The following is a 16,083-nucleotide window of genomic DNA, read 5'->3' as shown; positions in this document are numbered from 1 at the left end:
CCTGGCATTTCGCATAATGTACTCTGCATATAAGATAAGTAAGCAGGGTGACAATATACAGCCTTGACATACTCCTTTCCCAATTTGGAAACAGTCCATTGTTCTATGTCCAGTTCTAACTGTTACATAATCATGCATCTTTAATTTTTCCCTAAATCCAAATGCCAAGGAACAAATAAAATCTCAAAATGTCTCCAGCTCAGAATCTTTAATTAGCATTAGCTGAACCTGAACAAAGATGAAAGTTTAATGCTGTGAGGGATTTTAATGTAAATTCTCTACCAAAGAAGTGATAGCTTTATGTCAATATTTCTTCCTGTGTTTTCTACATTTAGCTTTCCATCTAGAACCCCAGGCAAAATGTGGAAACTTCAATAGGCTGTTTTTGCTGGAAACGAATGTGTTTCATTTTGAAGTGATCTTCTCTATCCTTTCCCCATGAAGCTGAGACCAAAGAGATGAGAATATCTACAACTCTCCTGTAGCCAGGACAGGTCCCAGTGTCAGCTTGGAAACCAGTCACAAGTAGGGTAAATTGGACATGGATGGGAGGTTGGACAATAGATTAGAAACACTTTGGTGGACCAGGCTTAGCAATAACAAAATCAGCAAGCAACAGGGTGAAAGTCAACCGGTTGGACCAAAGCAAAGCAGTGAGCTTCAGGAGCGGCTATAAGAGGAGACAGAGGGAGCCACAGCAGACAGATAAAGCTCACTCCTAAGGACACTGTCAGCAAGAACTAGGCACTGGTCCAAGCAGCTTAATGGCATTGGTTGGTTTAGTCACTAAATCGTGTCTGACTCTTGTGACCCCATGGATTGTAGCCCACCAGGCTCCTCTGCCCATGGGATTCTCCAGGCAAGAAAACTGGAGAGGGTTGCCATTTCTTTCTCCAGGGATAATGGCATTGGTGATGCCCAAAATTTGGGAATAAGGGATTATTTAAAAAAAAAAAAACAAAACACAGTCTCAGAGCAAGCAGGAGCAAGCAGGGCTCCATTTCATAGGAAGTAGGGTGATAATTATTCTATTATTAGATAAGTAAAGTGTTGGAAGGGAGTCCCTATTCTCTTTGTCTTGAGAAAATCTCTAGAAGAATGCTTCGGAAGCTGCCCACCTTGGCCTGAGAATAGGCAGGTAAGTTTGATTTGAGGGCTTTAGGTGGCAGAAGGAATAGAAAGGCCATTTACATGTGTTCTCAGTCGTTTCTGACACTTTGTAACCCCATGGACTGTAGCCCTGCAAGCTCTTATGTCCATGAGATTTTTCAGGCAAGAATGGGTTGCGTTGGGTTGGAATGGGTTGCAATTTCCTCCTTTAAGAGATCTTTCCGACCCAGGGATAAAACCTGCATCTCCTGTATCTCTTGCATTGGCAAGTGGATTCTTTACCACTGAGCTACCTGGAAAGTACAGAAAGGCCATTTACTCACATTAAAACTCATGTCCCCCAAACCTGCTTTTCAGCAGCAAAGGTAATATTTGGGAATTTATGCTTCCATTTTTGAGTCTACTCAAATGGTTTAGAAATTGTAGTTGGAAACAAAAGAGAAGTTATTAGTTATCAACCCAAATATCTTGCAACAGAAGAAGACAAGGGTATTAGTCTCTAAACCAGATTTCAAGAGCAGAGTAGACCAGTAGAAGAACTGTGAAACTGTCTTTGCCAGAGGAGAAAATCTCCTCCAATTATTGCAGCAGGGCTGACCCTGAAATATGGGATCTCACATGGAGAATTCAAGGGTGGAGAAGGGAAGGGGATCTCAAAGATGGCATGACAGTGTTTTCAGAATAGGTCTTCCCTGCTAGCTCAGACAGTAAAGAATCTGCCTACAATGCAGGAGACCTGGGTTCAATCCCTGGGTCAGGAGAATCCCCTGAAGTAGGGAATGGCTACTCTCTCCAGTATTATTACCTAGAGAATTCCATGGGCAGGTGAGCCTGGTGGACTGCAGTCCACAGGGTCACAAAGAGTCGGACATGACCTAAGTGACTAATACATACACGATCTCAGAATGATAAACCATTCATATGCAGAGTCATCTCTCCCAGAATTTCTGATTGGTAAGGTTTTTTTTTTCATCTATGCACAGTTATCTGACATCTCTAATCTAAGAATGAATTAAACCTGTTTACTCTCGTCATTACGACTGTTTCTACAGGCATCATATCACCCTATCAGGTTGACTTCAGTCATATTCAGCTTCTGTCCAATATATATGGTTTTACACACATATACACACCTTGTCCACACTTATTCTTCAGAAAAATTTTATGAGTCTGTGAGTCTAGCTGAGTGAGGAACATAAAACAAAGTTGGTAACTAAATAAAAATGTGGTATATACAAGTTTAACCAAAGCAGAATTTTGAGAGGAGCTATGAAGATATTTTAGGTAGGTCTAGAAAGAGGTAGTGTAGTGTGGTGGGAGAAACACTAAATAAGCTTCAGTCCTTGCCCTGTAACTTGCAAATTAACCTTTAGTAAGTGATGCTTTTTTTTTTATAAGCCTCAACTTTCTCATTGGTGAAACTATAATATGAATTAATGCCTTACTCAAAGAGACCCTTGCAAGTTAAGTGACTAAATGTTTGTGAAAAGAACTGGCATGATGCCCAGCCCACTGGATTAGGGAAGGCCCACCAATTCTCAATTTCAATCTAAATTGTGTTTTTAGCTCAGGTTTTATGGGGAATAATTATTATTTTTTATTTAACTATTTTTTCTTGTTCAACTAAAATGTGAGTCTCCTGAGAAATGAAATTGGAAAGCCTCCATGACAAGAGTGTGGAAACAGGCTGTTTGCAAATGCTTTATTTGATTTGGAATTTTAGAGCTCAATCAGGAATTAAGGTAAGCACAGGGACAGAGCTATTAAGGAAATTGGAAAGGAACAGACAGTCCTGGAATCTGGCTGCTCCTGTTTGATTTTAAATGTAAGTTAAATATTAATTTTTCTAAAAAAATTCCCTCTTCCTGCAGGGAGGCCTCATTCTCTCTTTCTCGCTTATGTTGACAGATTATTGGTGGCTTGCCTTTCACACTAACTTATTTGGAGGAAAAAATTTTCAGATGATGCTATTTGAATAAGAAAAAAAAAAAATCTTCCAAACAGTTCCCTTGTGGCCAGTATCAACAGTAACTGAACAGGCCCAGGTTGTTGCATAGTGAGAATTATCCCTTTCATTTCAAGAGAATCAAAGATGTTTGAGGTAAGCAAGATCTCTAGTTACACATGATCGAAATAAGCGAGTATTAGATTTGCTTATGGAAAGTGTCTATTAAGTCTACTGCTAAAGTCTGAGCATACTTTTTATTGCTCCATAAAGATTTTGTAGGAAAGTGAAAAATTAGCTTTGAAAAAAAAAAAGAAGGTAGCTGATTTGGGGAAAATAAGAAGTGTTTGAAGACCTTCCCTTTCCTGTTTTCTTCCTGCTGGAGGTTCCCAAATGCAAGGGGTGTGATGATGCCGTTGACTTATAAACAGAAGTCAAAAGGAAATTCAATCTTCTGTCAAGACTTATTCCATTGTAGTGCAAAAGCTTTTAAGTTTCATTAGGTCCCATTTGTTTAGTTTTGCTTTTATTTCCAATATTCTGGGAGGTGGGTCATAGAGGATCTTGCTTTGATTTATGTCGGAGAGTGTTTTGCCTATGTTCTCCTCTAGGAGTTTTATAGTTTCTGGTCTTACATTTAGATCTTTAATCCATTTTGAGTTTATTTTTGTGTATGGTGTTAGAAAGTGTTCTAGTTTCATTCTTTTACAAGTGGTTGACCAGTTTTCCCAGCACCACTTGTTAAAGAGGTTGTCTTTTTTCCATTGTATATCCTTGCCTCCTTTGTCAAAGATAAGGTGTCCATAGGTTCGTGGATTTATCTCTGGGCTTTCTATTCTGTTCCATTGATCTATATTTCTGTCTTTGTGCCAGTACCATACTGTCTTGATTACTGTGGCTTTGTAGTAGAGTCTGAAGTCAGGCAGGTTGATTCCTCCAGCTCCATTCTTCTTTCTCAAGATTACTTTGGCTATTCGAGGTTTTTTGTATTTCCATACAAATTGTGAAATTCTTTGGTCTAGTTCTGTGAAAAATACCGTTGGTAGCTTGATAGGGATTGCATTGAATCTATAGACTGCTTTGGGTGGAATAGCCATTTTGACAATATTAATTCTTCCAATCCATGAACACGGTATGTTTCTCCATCTATTTGTGTCCTCTTTGATTTCTTTCATCAGTGTTTTATAGTTTTCTATGTATAGGTCCTTTGTTTCTTTAGGTAGATATACTCCTAAGTATTTTATTCTTTTTGTTGCAATGGTGAATGGTATTGTTTCCTTAATTTCTCTGTCTGTTTTTTCATTGTTAGTATATAGGAATGCAAGGGATTTCTGTGTGTTAATTTTATATCCTGCAACTTTACTATATTCATTGATTAGCTCTAGTAATTTTCTGGTAGAGTCTTTAGGGTTTTCTATGTAGAGGATCATGTCATCTGCAAACAGTGAGAGTTTTACTTCTTCTTTTTCTATCTGGAAGGAAACTATAAGTAAGGTGAAAAGACAGCCCTCAGATTGGGAGAAAATAATAGCAAATGAAGAAACAGACAAAGGATTAATCTCAAAAATATACAAGCAACTCCTGCAGCTCAATTCCAGAAAAATAAATGACCCAATCAAAAAATGGGCCAAAGAACTAAACAGACAGTTCTCCAAAGAAGACATACAGATGGCTAACAAACACATGAAAAGATGCTCAACATCACTCATTATTAGAGAAATGCAAATCAAAACCACAATGAGGTACCATTACACACCAGTCAGGATGGCTGCTATCCAAAAGTCTACAAGCAATAAATGCTGGAGAGGGTGTGGAGAAAAGGGAACCCTCTTACACTGTTGGTGGGAATGCAAACTAGTACAGTCGCTATGGAAAACAGTGTGGAGATTTCTTAAAAAACTGGAAATAGAACTGCCATATGACCCAGCAATCCCACTTCTGGGCATACACACTGAGGAAACCAGATCTGAAAGAGACACGTGCACCCCAATGTTCATCACAGCACTGTTTATAATAGCCAGGACATGGAAGCAACCTAGATGCCCATCAGCAGATGAATGGATAAGGAAGCTGTGGTACATATACACCATGGAATATTACTCAGCCATTAAAAAGAATTCATTTGAACCAGTCCTAATGAGATGGATGAAGCTGGAGCCCATTATACAGAGTGAAGTAAGCCAGAAAGATAAAGAACATTACAGCATACTGACACATGTATATGGAATTTAGAAAGGTGATAACGATAACCCTATATGCAAAACAGAAAAAGAGACACAGAAATACAGAACAGACTTTTGAACTTTGTGGGAGAATGTGAGGGTGGGATATTTGAAAAGAACAGCATGTATACTATCTATGGTGAAACAGATCACCAGCCCAGGTGGGATGCACGAGACAAGTGCTCGGGCCTGGTGCACTGGGAAGACCCAGAGGAATCGGGTGGAGAGGGAGGTGGGAGGGGGGATCGGGATTGGGAATACATGTAAATCCATGGCTGATTCATATCAATGTATGACAAAACCCACTGGAAAAAAATAATAATTAAAAAAAAAAAAAAGACTTATTCCAAATATAATTTTAAAAGACAATGATTGAATTCCTCTTAGAGCTTTTGGATGGATTCTCTTGTGCTTTGGCTGACTCTGAGTTTGTAAGGAATGGTGAACAAAAGCAAAATTGCAGGCTCCCAGTTCATACCCATCTTGGCAGCAATTCCAACATCTATGTTTCCAATGGCTCCTTTTCTCAAGTCATTTGTTTTCTTTCTCTTAAAAAACAGTTACAAAGCTACTATCAGTGCTCCACAATATTCTGCATACTAGTTTTATGCTTTGGTATATAAAATTAAGCACAATAGTCCAACGCTGCCTATCTATGTGACCTGTGGGCCTAAGTTTCCTCATTTGTAAAGTAAGGGAATTGAGTAAGACTTGCAGTGCTCAAACCATGTTCTATCCAAGGGTTTCTCAACTTGTACACTATGGATACTTTACACTAGATAATTCTTTCTTCTGGGAGGCTGTCTTATTCAGCAAGGGGTGGTTAACATCACCCCTAGCCTCTACCAATTAGATGCTTACAGTACAACTGTATTCTTTCCCCTGGTTGTGACAACCAACAGTACCTCCAGACATTGTCAAATGGGGTGAAAAAGTCATTAATTAAAGGAATGGTTCTCAAACTTTGGTGGGTATCAGAACCTCTGGGGAATTTGGTAAAAACATAATGGCCCAAACTTGATTATATTACAAAGATAGGGCCTCTGTATTTTGTTTTTTAATTAGCTTTGACACATACAGCAAAGTTTGAGTACCACTGTTCATGAGGAATTGTATTGATGAAGTGATTCTCAAAGTATGATTCTTGCACCAAAAGTCTCAGCATCACCAAGCAACTTGTTAGAAATGCACATTTTTTAACTTGACTCAAGATTTGATGAAACAGGAACTCTGAGATGGTACCCAGTTGTCTAAGAAATTGCCTAGGTAAAGAAGTGCATTCTTGGCATACTCAGAAAGACATTAAGGAATGTTAGAGATCCAGGGAGGACTGTTTTTCTCAACACAAAGTTGATACCATTAGGCAAAACATTGGCTGTAATAAAATTCTTCATCTTGAGTGAATTTTATTACCATATGTTTACATACTTCTGTTCTAACTGAGTCTTAAAAGGTAGATCAGATTGTCCTTCATGGAGAGGGGAGATCTGAGTGATGGCTCATCTGAGATTCACGAATCCTCTATGGCACCTGGTGCCCTGATTCATAGACTTATGCTTTGGGTTATGCTTTGACTCCAGACCAGTGGTTCTCAATCTTGGTTTCATATTAGAGTCACTGAGGGAACTTTAAAAAATCTTAATGATCAGGCCATACCCCAGGTCAAATAAATCAGAAGCTCTCAGAATCAGACTCAGATATCAGTATTTGCCTTCTCAGATAATTCCAATGTATAGGAAACATTGAGATGTCTAACACTTTCTATAAAGTCAGATAGGGTTTGTACCAAGGAAGATAATAGTGTTACTGACTCCAAACTCCCTCTGTTCGCCACATAACAAGCCAATAAATCGGAGACCAGGTGTTGAGGCATGGAATAATGACTTTATTCAGAAAGTTAGTAGACTGAGAAGATGGCAGACTAATGTCTCAAAATAACCATCTTATTGTGGTCTAGATGCTAGGTTCTTTTGTAGAACAGAGGTGGGGTAGGGGAGGTGAGGAAGAAAAGCAAAAAGGCCATTAATGTTGCAAATGTTTCTTGGAATGGCCAGTCTCAGGGAAAGTATGTTTTAATTTCTTCCTTCTTGTAGCCATCCACAGGTGGACAGGGTCTTGAACAAAGGCATTTTGATTTACTGTTTAGGTAGAGGGTAGGGTTCTCCAAGGCAAGCAATTATGTATGGACAGTATCATTTTAGTGGACAAAAACAATAGGGAAAGAAAAGTCAAAATAAAAGAAACACATACAACATGGAGTCAGACTTTGTTTTTCCTTATAACAATAAAACATGAAGAAAGTTTGATAGCACATGTCACTTTGGGGATCAATAGAAAGTTTAGTAAGGCTACAACCAATAAGCTTTCAATTCTGTGCCAGTGTCAATTCTTCCTCCTACATTTTCTTAGATCCTTTAACTTGAAGGTCATCTTTGCAGGCTCTGTGTTTCTATAGCGTTTTGAATCTAGTTTCAGTTCAGTTCAATTCAGTCACTCAGTCATGTCCGACTCTTTGCAACCCCATGAATCCAGCATGCCAGGCCTCCCCGTCCATCACCAACTCCCGGAGTTTACTCAAACTCATGTCCATTGAGTCGGTGATGCCACCCAGCCATCTCATCCTCTGTTGCCCCCTTCTCCTCCTGTCCCCAACCCCTCTCAGCATCAGGGTCTTTTCCAATGAGTCAACTCTTCGCATGAGGTGGCCAAAGTACTAGAGTTTCAGCTTCAGCATCAGTCCTTCCCATAGTCTAACATGTACCATTTCTACCTTATATTACAACCCTTTCCCCCAAAATACCTACTTTGAGAGTATTTATACAAAGATGTAAATCTAAATGGCATGTATTAAATGATGTGTTCATGTCAAAGAATGTAGAGATAATCTATAGTCAAGCATCCTGGTGCTTTGCCCTCAATTCCATATCAGGACTTCCTAGCCATTGTGCTTCAAAACCTTCCACAAGTTGGTTAATAACTCTGGACTCCAAAGATTTTATCTGAAAAGAGAGACAATCCTTAGAGCAAACGTCTGGGCCTATGACCCAAGTTCAAATTCTGGAATACTGAACATCCGAACATTCTCCATCAGTGGAATAAGCCTCACACCAGTGAGTTTGGGGGGAGGAAAGTAATAAGAGCAAGATTCTTTGGGGTCCCTTGGAGTTACAGAGCCCAGACTGTTTATGGCCCAAGTGGTCAAACCCAACAAAATGAGTGAAGGAATTAGCATGAAACTCTGCCAGCCTTCAGGGCATAGTGGTGATCCCACATAAAAGCCTTCTTTGGGGGCTTCATATCAACTATGGGATAAGTGTTCTTTCCTATTGCCCTTCCCTCTCCTTCACCATCCCAGTGGCCAGGGAGACTCCAGTGAAACTGCTACAAGCACTAGGAGACCACAGGAATGCTTCCAGGAGGCAGACTGGAGTCAAGGGTCCAGTGCATAAGCTCTCAGGAATCCTTGTGAGAGTGTGAAGCCAAGGAACAGGAACGAAGGGAACACCTTGGCTCAGGAGGTATTTATAAGGGAGGAGAAACAGAGGAATAGGATAGCCTCCAGCTAGTCCTTTGGGTTTGGCAGCCATTCAGACAGCTTTCCCATTCCTAGGCTGATGCTCACTGCTTAAGTCCTGGGGGTAGTGGATTTATTAAATTGCCTCTTTGTTCAGCTCTTGCAAAAATAATTTATATATTAAAACCATTGAACATATTGGGTTATTTGTCTGTCCTGGAAGAAGAGGAAACTAGATTCAAGTGCACAAGTTTACAGGGTTGGTAACCTGAAGGAGGCAGGATGTAAGTATAACCATTCCAACAATTCTCTGGGTCCTGTAATGCCCTCCTCTACACAGAGAAGTGGAATGTTCATTGTCCTTTTGTTCCTATTCCCTGCCCTAATGCACGGACGCACACCCATACAAAGTGGGTTGAGAAGCAAGGGTGGGACCTTCCCTAAGAGAATGAGAAGTAAGTTTTGGTTCCAAAGGCCCAGGGTTGACTCCATTTGCCTTTCACAGTTCTATGAACATGGTCTAAGCATTTTCCTCCTCAAGCCTCCCAACGGGGCCAACTGGCCCTCCAGCGCTTTCCTAGTCTGAGCTGGAGCTTCAGTACTTCACACGAAGGTGACGGACAAACAGCGAAATCACAAATTACAAAAAATGAGAGCTCTAAGGTCACTAATCTGGCTTTTCTTCCTCTCTAAAAAAGGGAGTCATCATGTCCCTTCTGCAACCTCGAAGGGACCCCATACATCAGGCTCGCCCCCGGGGCCCCTCCTTGGCTGGCCCCCAGCGGCGCGGGCTCTCTGGCTGACACCGGGGTGTCTGCCTCCGGCCTCCGGGAGGCTGCGGCCCGAGCCTGCAGGGCGCGCGCTGAGCGCCGGCGAGCGGCTCGCGGAGGCTCGGGCAGCAGGAGGAGCGTGTGAGTTGTGGGCGTCCCTTTAAGAGCGGCCGTCCGAGCCGGCCTCCGCCTTTCAGTCCGCCGAGCGCCGCCGGTCACCTGAGGCTCGCAGGGCAGCCGGCTGGCGGCGGGGCCGGCCGTCTCGCTAGAGGAGCCGGGAGACGCGCGACCCGGACGCCAGGTGCCGGGAGCCGACTGCGAGCGTGCCCGGCCGGCGCCCGTCCGCCACGGAGGATGCGGGAGCGCATCTGGGCGCCGCTGCCGTTGCTGCTACCCTGGCTACTGCTGCCGCCGCCGCTGTGGAGCGGCCCCCCGGACAGCCGGCACCCGGAGCGGGAGCCCGAGCCCGGGCCTTTGCAGCCCTTCGACCTGCTCTACGCCAGCGGCGTGGCCGCCTACTACAGCGGGGACTACGAGCTGGCTGTGCGCGACCTGGAAGCCGCTCTGCGCAGCCACCGGCGCCTGCGGGAGATCCGCGCGCGCTGCGCCCGCCACTGCGCCGCCCGCCGCCCGCTCGCGCCGCCCGGCGCTGGCCCGGGAGCCGAGCTGCCCTTCTTCCGCGCGCTGCTCGAGCGGGCGCGGTGCTACCGCAGCTGCCAGAGCCAGCGCCTAGGGGGGCCCGTGTCCCGCCACCGCGCCAGCGAGGATGTGCGCAGCGACTTCCAGCGCAGAGTGCCCTACAACTACCTGCAGCGGGCCTACATCAAGGTACCCAGAGCGCACACCTCACGCCCTCCCGCGCCTCGAGGTGTCTCGAGCCCTCCCGCGGCTCCCGTCTTCCTGGCCGTCGCGCGGCTCCTTAGCGGGTCAGACTGGGTCTCCCTGAACGGTTCTGTCTCTAGGTGAATCTAGATATCTGGTGGCCCGAGCTGAGCTCTGTAACCAAGACTAGATGAATCTGGGCAAGCCATTAGCTCTTAGGGCATCCTCTTCTCTCTCAAAAAGAGGACTGCACTGATATGTACCCATTCAGCACTAATGTCTGAACGTTGGCAGAACCGGATCTAGTGTAAGATCTCCTCTCGCTTCGTTTCTTGGTCTAGCTTCAGCTCGTTTCTCTTCCATCTCAGCTCCCTCATCCCTCATACAGGCTAGTGTGCACCTTTTCTTTGAAGTTTAACACAGTGTTCCCGGAACAGCTGAGTTAAAGGTAGACTTGCTCTGAATCCCATTCCTCTTTCTCCCAGCACCTACACAAAGAGGGAAGGTCAAAGGTTAAAGAGGAGGTATGCGTGTAAGAGGTGGTTCTATGTGAGGTAGTCTCACTTAAAGTACCCAAAGTACTGACTCTGTCCTTTGATAGAGCGCTTCTAGTTTCTGGAAGTAAGCATTGTACTGAGTTTTCACCATCAGATGCCCCCTCCTTCTGGTTTTATTTGTTTGTATTCAACTTGCCTGAAGTTAGTGACGGAGGTAAACAGTGTACTGACATTGTCCTCACATTCACGATTTTGAAGATCCATGTGGATGCTTCAGCGGAGACAATTTAGCCTGTGTTTCTCAGACTCCCACTCTCTCTGATCTATGTTTCTCTGAACTTACACTTTCTCCCCTTTTTGCCTTTCTTTGTCCCTTTGTCAACGTCCCTTCTCCAGCTGTTGAAGTGGCAGCTTTGGGGGTTGGTTGGTCATGCCAGCCAATGGACTGGGCTGCATTTCTGGGATGGTGACAATACACACCAGGTGCAGACATTCTGATGTCTTTGCAGCTCATCCCACAAGGTCTTTGCAGATTTGCAGTTGTTGGTGGAGCTCAGGAAATCACAACTGTAACTCACTCTTAACTCACAGTGCTCTGGCTAAGGTGTTGGATTTAGTATCTTGGGCAAGAAATAAGGAGAAAACCTGAATTCTTTTCAGCATCTGTCTTCTACTTGCTTGTGCATCCTTAAGGATTTGCTGAGACATGTATTAATTATAAATCTGCTTTCTCTTAAATGAATATCACAGTTTTGGGTAGTCTTAGAGAAATCAGTCAGTAGTAGGCAGAGAGGGGCCTGTGAGTACCCAACAGCTGAAGGTACACTCGGCTGGTTCCCAGAGCAGAACGTGGGTGGTCCAGATTGGTCCCTGTAACACTGTCTTCCCAGGAGTCTCAGATGTGAGGTTGGCAGTCCCGCTGATTGTTCTGTCACACATCTTGGGTACATTTTCCTTTTTCAGGTCTGGGAAAGGAATGCGTATTTATTTTCCCTTCTATAAAAATAAATAACCGTGAGGTAATTCTCAGAATGTGAGTGTCTTTGGTTCTGTAATTACCCTTGCTTCACTGTTAATGTTAACATTTATCACGCTCCTGCTTCCATCTCCTGTTGGAAGTCAAAGAAGATGAAGCCATAGGTTTAATATGCCTCAGTTTTTTGCAGTAAATTGATTACAGGAGTTAGTCACTCATGGGTAGTTCTGTGGGTAAACTACTGGGTGTGGTCTGATGAACCAGTGAAGCTGAAGAAGTCCCTTAAAAAATATGTGAGTTTGTGAGCTAATTTCAGTTTTACCAGCAATGTTTCTGAGAGCAGAACACATCTTGCATCTTCTTCCTGTTCATTTCTACTCCAATAGGCACAGTTTCTTGGGTCTACAGAATTGATGATCTCTTAAGGAGATCTTCTTACCCCTTTGGAAATTCATTTTTGGTGAGTTGGAGTCATCAGGACTATCTTTATGAACATCAAATAAGGTGTTGCCTCCACCCAAGAAATCCACACTTTTAGCCTTTGCTTGACTTCTTGGAAATTTGACTCATAAACACATACACACGCAATCTTCTGAACGTAAACCAAAGTTCTGAAAATAACAGGGTACAACTGGGCTCTGACAGGTTTGAATTCTAAAGTGTTCATTGCCTGATGATAGAGGGGTTCCCTGAATATGCCTGCGTATGATCATGGTACCTTGTGTTGTTGACTTACTTTGGACATCAGTGATGCATTCTGCACCTGAAAAGGATAATCCTGGGCCAGATTGAATTCAGTGAGGACTTTGTAACTAAGATTTGAGATAGTGAATCCTGTGATAGTAGACTTCCTAGAGATAAGGAAATACATTTATTCTCAGCCAGGGGTTTGCAAACTCTGGGAGCTCTCCAGAGATGCTGTTGCTCCCCCAAATTCCAGTTAGGAGCAACTAATGGAAGCAGATTCTCTATGCTGAAGTATTGGAAGGGAGAGATTGGGAATTGTGAAATCTAAGGTCTGTTGATATCAATTTCTCATATCATAATAAGGAAAGGAGAATCCAGATAGGAAAAGGGGCTTACCCAGTGTCACATGTTATTTGCCTTGATGAATTGAGCATAGAGCTGGGAGTCAGAGGTCTGGGCTCTGCTAACAATTGATAATGCCTGTGCACACCCACTGCCCCTTGGGGTCACCTCAGATCCCATGGAATGCTGAGTCCCTGGGGCTATCCGTTTGCCAGATTTGGACAGCTCCAGGAATGAGTCAGTCCTTGTGGGGTAGCAGACATTCATTGTATTTATCTTCAGGGCTGTTCTGTAGACTTTTCCTTAAGTCCTGGCATGCTGGTAATTCCTCTGAGGTGAGGTGGTAGTTCTACTTAGATCCCAAGCACACTTTTTTGTTTAAAGGCAGGGCAAGACTCTTTAGACTTTCAAATTCTATTATTTCAGATTGTGTCATATAACTCATAATTCACAGCCTAAAATCTAAGATAAAGCTTTGATCAGAATAGTCTCTGCTTGGAAACCTTCACTGGTTTCCCTTTGCTACTGTATAGAGCCCACAGTGTTTACTACAGCCTATCTGACCTTTAACTTTACTGGCTCAATTTCTCCCTGACTCTGCCATCCTTCAGCCAGAGCAATGGATGCTTAATCTTTTGTGTCTGACACTTTTGCACATCTGGGTTTGTTTATTCTTCTTTGAGAGGCACAGAGGCTCTGGAAAGGGATCAACCTGAGATTGAACTTTAGCTCTTCAATCTCCAGCTCTGTGACTGTGAAAAATTCACATAAACTTTCTAAGCTTTAGTTTCCCCATCTTGTAGATAATAGAAATAATAGAACCTAACTGGTTGGTTTAGGTTTAAGAGAGGATTTATATAAGGCACCCAGAACAGGGCCTGTTTCTATTTCCAGAAACACTGGAAATGTGTCTCTTGTTATTAGTTATAATAATAGTATGTTTAATGATAATAGTGGCAGACTTAGTTAGAGTGGTAGTAGGTTAGTTATAACAAGAGTAGTAGATTTTCCCACCTCCTTCTCTGTGTTCAAATGGTAACTATACAAGCATGAGCATATGTGTTAGGTTGTTTCAGTTGTGTCCAACTCTTTGTGACTCTGTGGACTATAGTCCTGAAGACTGCTCTGTCCATGGGATTCTCCAAGCAAGAATACTGGAGTGGGTTGCCATGCCCTCCTCCAGGGGATCTTCCTCACCCAGGGAATGAATCCGCATGACCCAGAAATCGAATCCATATCTCTTAGGTCTCCTGATTGGCAGGTGGGTTCTTTACCACTAGTACCTTGTGGGAAGCACGAACCTACCTATTTCTGTGACATCCTCTTTTCCTCAATCAGCAGCCCCCAACAGTCCATTATTTCTCCCTCCTCTGAATATCCACAATAAAGAATATGATCCTCTCACATCATGTTTCATTTTTAACATCATTTTGGAGAAGTTCATGTATTTGTTATCACTTATGTGAGCTCCTGGAGATCGTAGAATAGTCAAAGTCACCTTTGTACCTCCTAATGAAGGAGTTTCCAGATCTGGAAGATCAGTAGATAGATGATTATTATGAATCACCTGGGCATTAAAAATATAATTTAAAATTGGAGATTTAGTTTCATTAGGTCTGAGTTCAGTCTCAGCATCTGTATCCCCCCTACCCCAATCAAATACCTAAAACAGGGGGTGGCAGCCGTAAATATTCAGCTTATGTTTGTTGAATGAATAATATCTTGGTTGCTTGTGTACAAAATATTGTGGAGAAAGGCTGTTGCATGGTGATAGGAAGTCTTCTCATATTAGTTATCAGGTTTCATGGCTGGTCAGTTGGGGAAGAAAGTTACAAAAGAACTGTAGACTGCTTGACTTTTCACTCTTTTCCATTTGCAAGTTCTGGCTAATGTTGCAAACTTCTTTTCCTTCCCTCTCCATCTTTTTTCCTAATTTAATCCTTATTTTCTAAAACTGCTTCGGAAAATTCTTGACACGCTGTGCCTGCTTTATGTACATTTGTGGAATTTAAACAAATGTAAGCGAGATCCTTTTATTTTTTGCTTATCTGTGTACTTTACAATCAGGAATACTTTGACAGTATTTGTTTTTATTTCAGTGTTCCCAGCCATTTAGTAAAAGGAAAAAAAAGATATCCAGTGCTGTTTATTTTAATTTTTTTATTTTTACTTAAAACAAGCTTGCCCTTCCATGTTTTGTTTCTAAACTGGAGCTGTGTGCCATTTGACATTTGTTTTTCTTCTTAAGATTAGAGGCGGGGGTGGGGGGGAATGCAATTAAGTTAGGCAATTCTATCTCCCTCCTACAGTCATCTCCCCCAAATTCCTTTTTCTTGACCATAATTTATTTGATTAGTGTTTTCTAAAAAAAAAAAAAAAAACAAGCTCAAAGATTTTCCTCACTCTTTTTCTGCTTTATCCATTTCTTTCTCCTTCTAGATGAATGCCTTAAGAAAAATGAGTTTGAAACTTAGGTCACATGATATGTGCTTGTTATATATTATTTTAGTTCAGAATAAAAGCTTTTCCCAAGTCTCATATTTAAATCTCTTTTTAACCTATCTGTAGACTATGTACATTTTGTCCACAAATTATTTCAAATAGGGAGTTGAATTTATGTCTTCTTAAAATAGTTGTTTTGAAATTTCCTAGTGGTTATTTCCTCAAGGGATGTGGCTTTTTTCTTTCTTCGTATTACAGTTTTTTTTTTTTCCAGGCTTGATTTATCAAAATCCACTAGTCATCATCTTTCTGTCCCACTAGTTAGGAAAGAAACCTGGGAACTTCTTGGTGTAGCCAGCTCTTAGGTCCTGTGTGCTAAGGAGATAGAATATCAATTGTTTCCTGCTAGGAGGCTGACTTTATGAAGGCCCAGTCAGCTCTTTATCAATCATCCATTGTGATTGGCAAATAGTAGCTTAAAATTCAATTAAATGAAGAGAGCAATTGCTTACAGCTCCTATTTTAGTCTGGTGAAAACTTTCCCCAAATCTCAAAGCTATAAAGGGATTTCTTTATAGGTTTTAATAAAAGGAAGTAATAAACAACTTGTCTCTCTTCACAGATTCCATCTCTGAGACACAAATGTATTCTGTCATGAATACCATTTGCTCAGTGATAAACTCCAAAGGAGTAGGTGTGTGGAATTCTTTTGAGAATGTTTGATGAAATGTCAGCTTGCTTCATGGATAGAGTTTG

The 16,083-nt window shown here is 42.2% G+C and overlaps 1 protein-coding gene across 1 annotated transcript in view; it reads left to right on the top strand.

Annotated features, from left to right (window-relative positions):
- Window positions 1–9,675: 9,675 nt before the first annotated feature.
- The window catches only part of P3H2 (prolyl 3-hydroxylase 2), a 171,894-nt gene continuing 165,486 nt past the window's right edge, over window positions 9,676–16,083 (top strand). Inside the window, exon 1 of the mRNA XM_061166822.1 lies at window positions 9,676–10,389. Coding sequence (XP_061022805.1) covers window positions 9,916–10,389 — 474 coding nt within the window. The 5' untranslated portion in view covers window positions 9,676–9,915. The remainder of the gene's footprint in view (window positions 10,390–16,083) is intronic.

Source organism: Dama dama, chromosome 19, assembly GCF_033118175.1.
Source record: "Dama dama isolate Ldn47 chromosome 19, ASM3311817v1, whole genome shotgun sequence".
In the NCBI taxonomy this organism is placed as follows: domain Eukaryota; kingdom Metazoa; phylum Chordata; class Mammalia; order Artiodactyla; family Cervidae; genus Dama; species Dama dama.
This window is presented reverse-complemented; position numbering and strand designations above follow the sequence as displayed.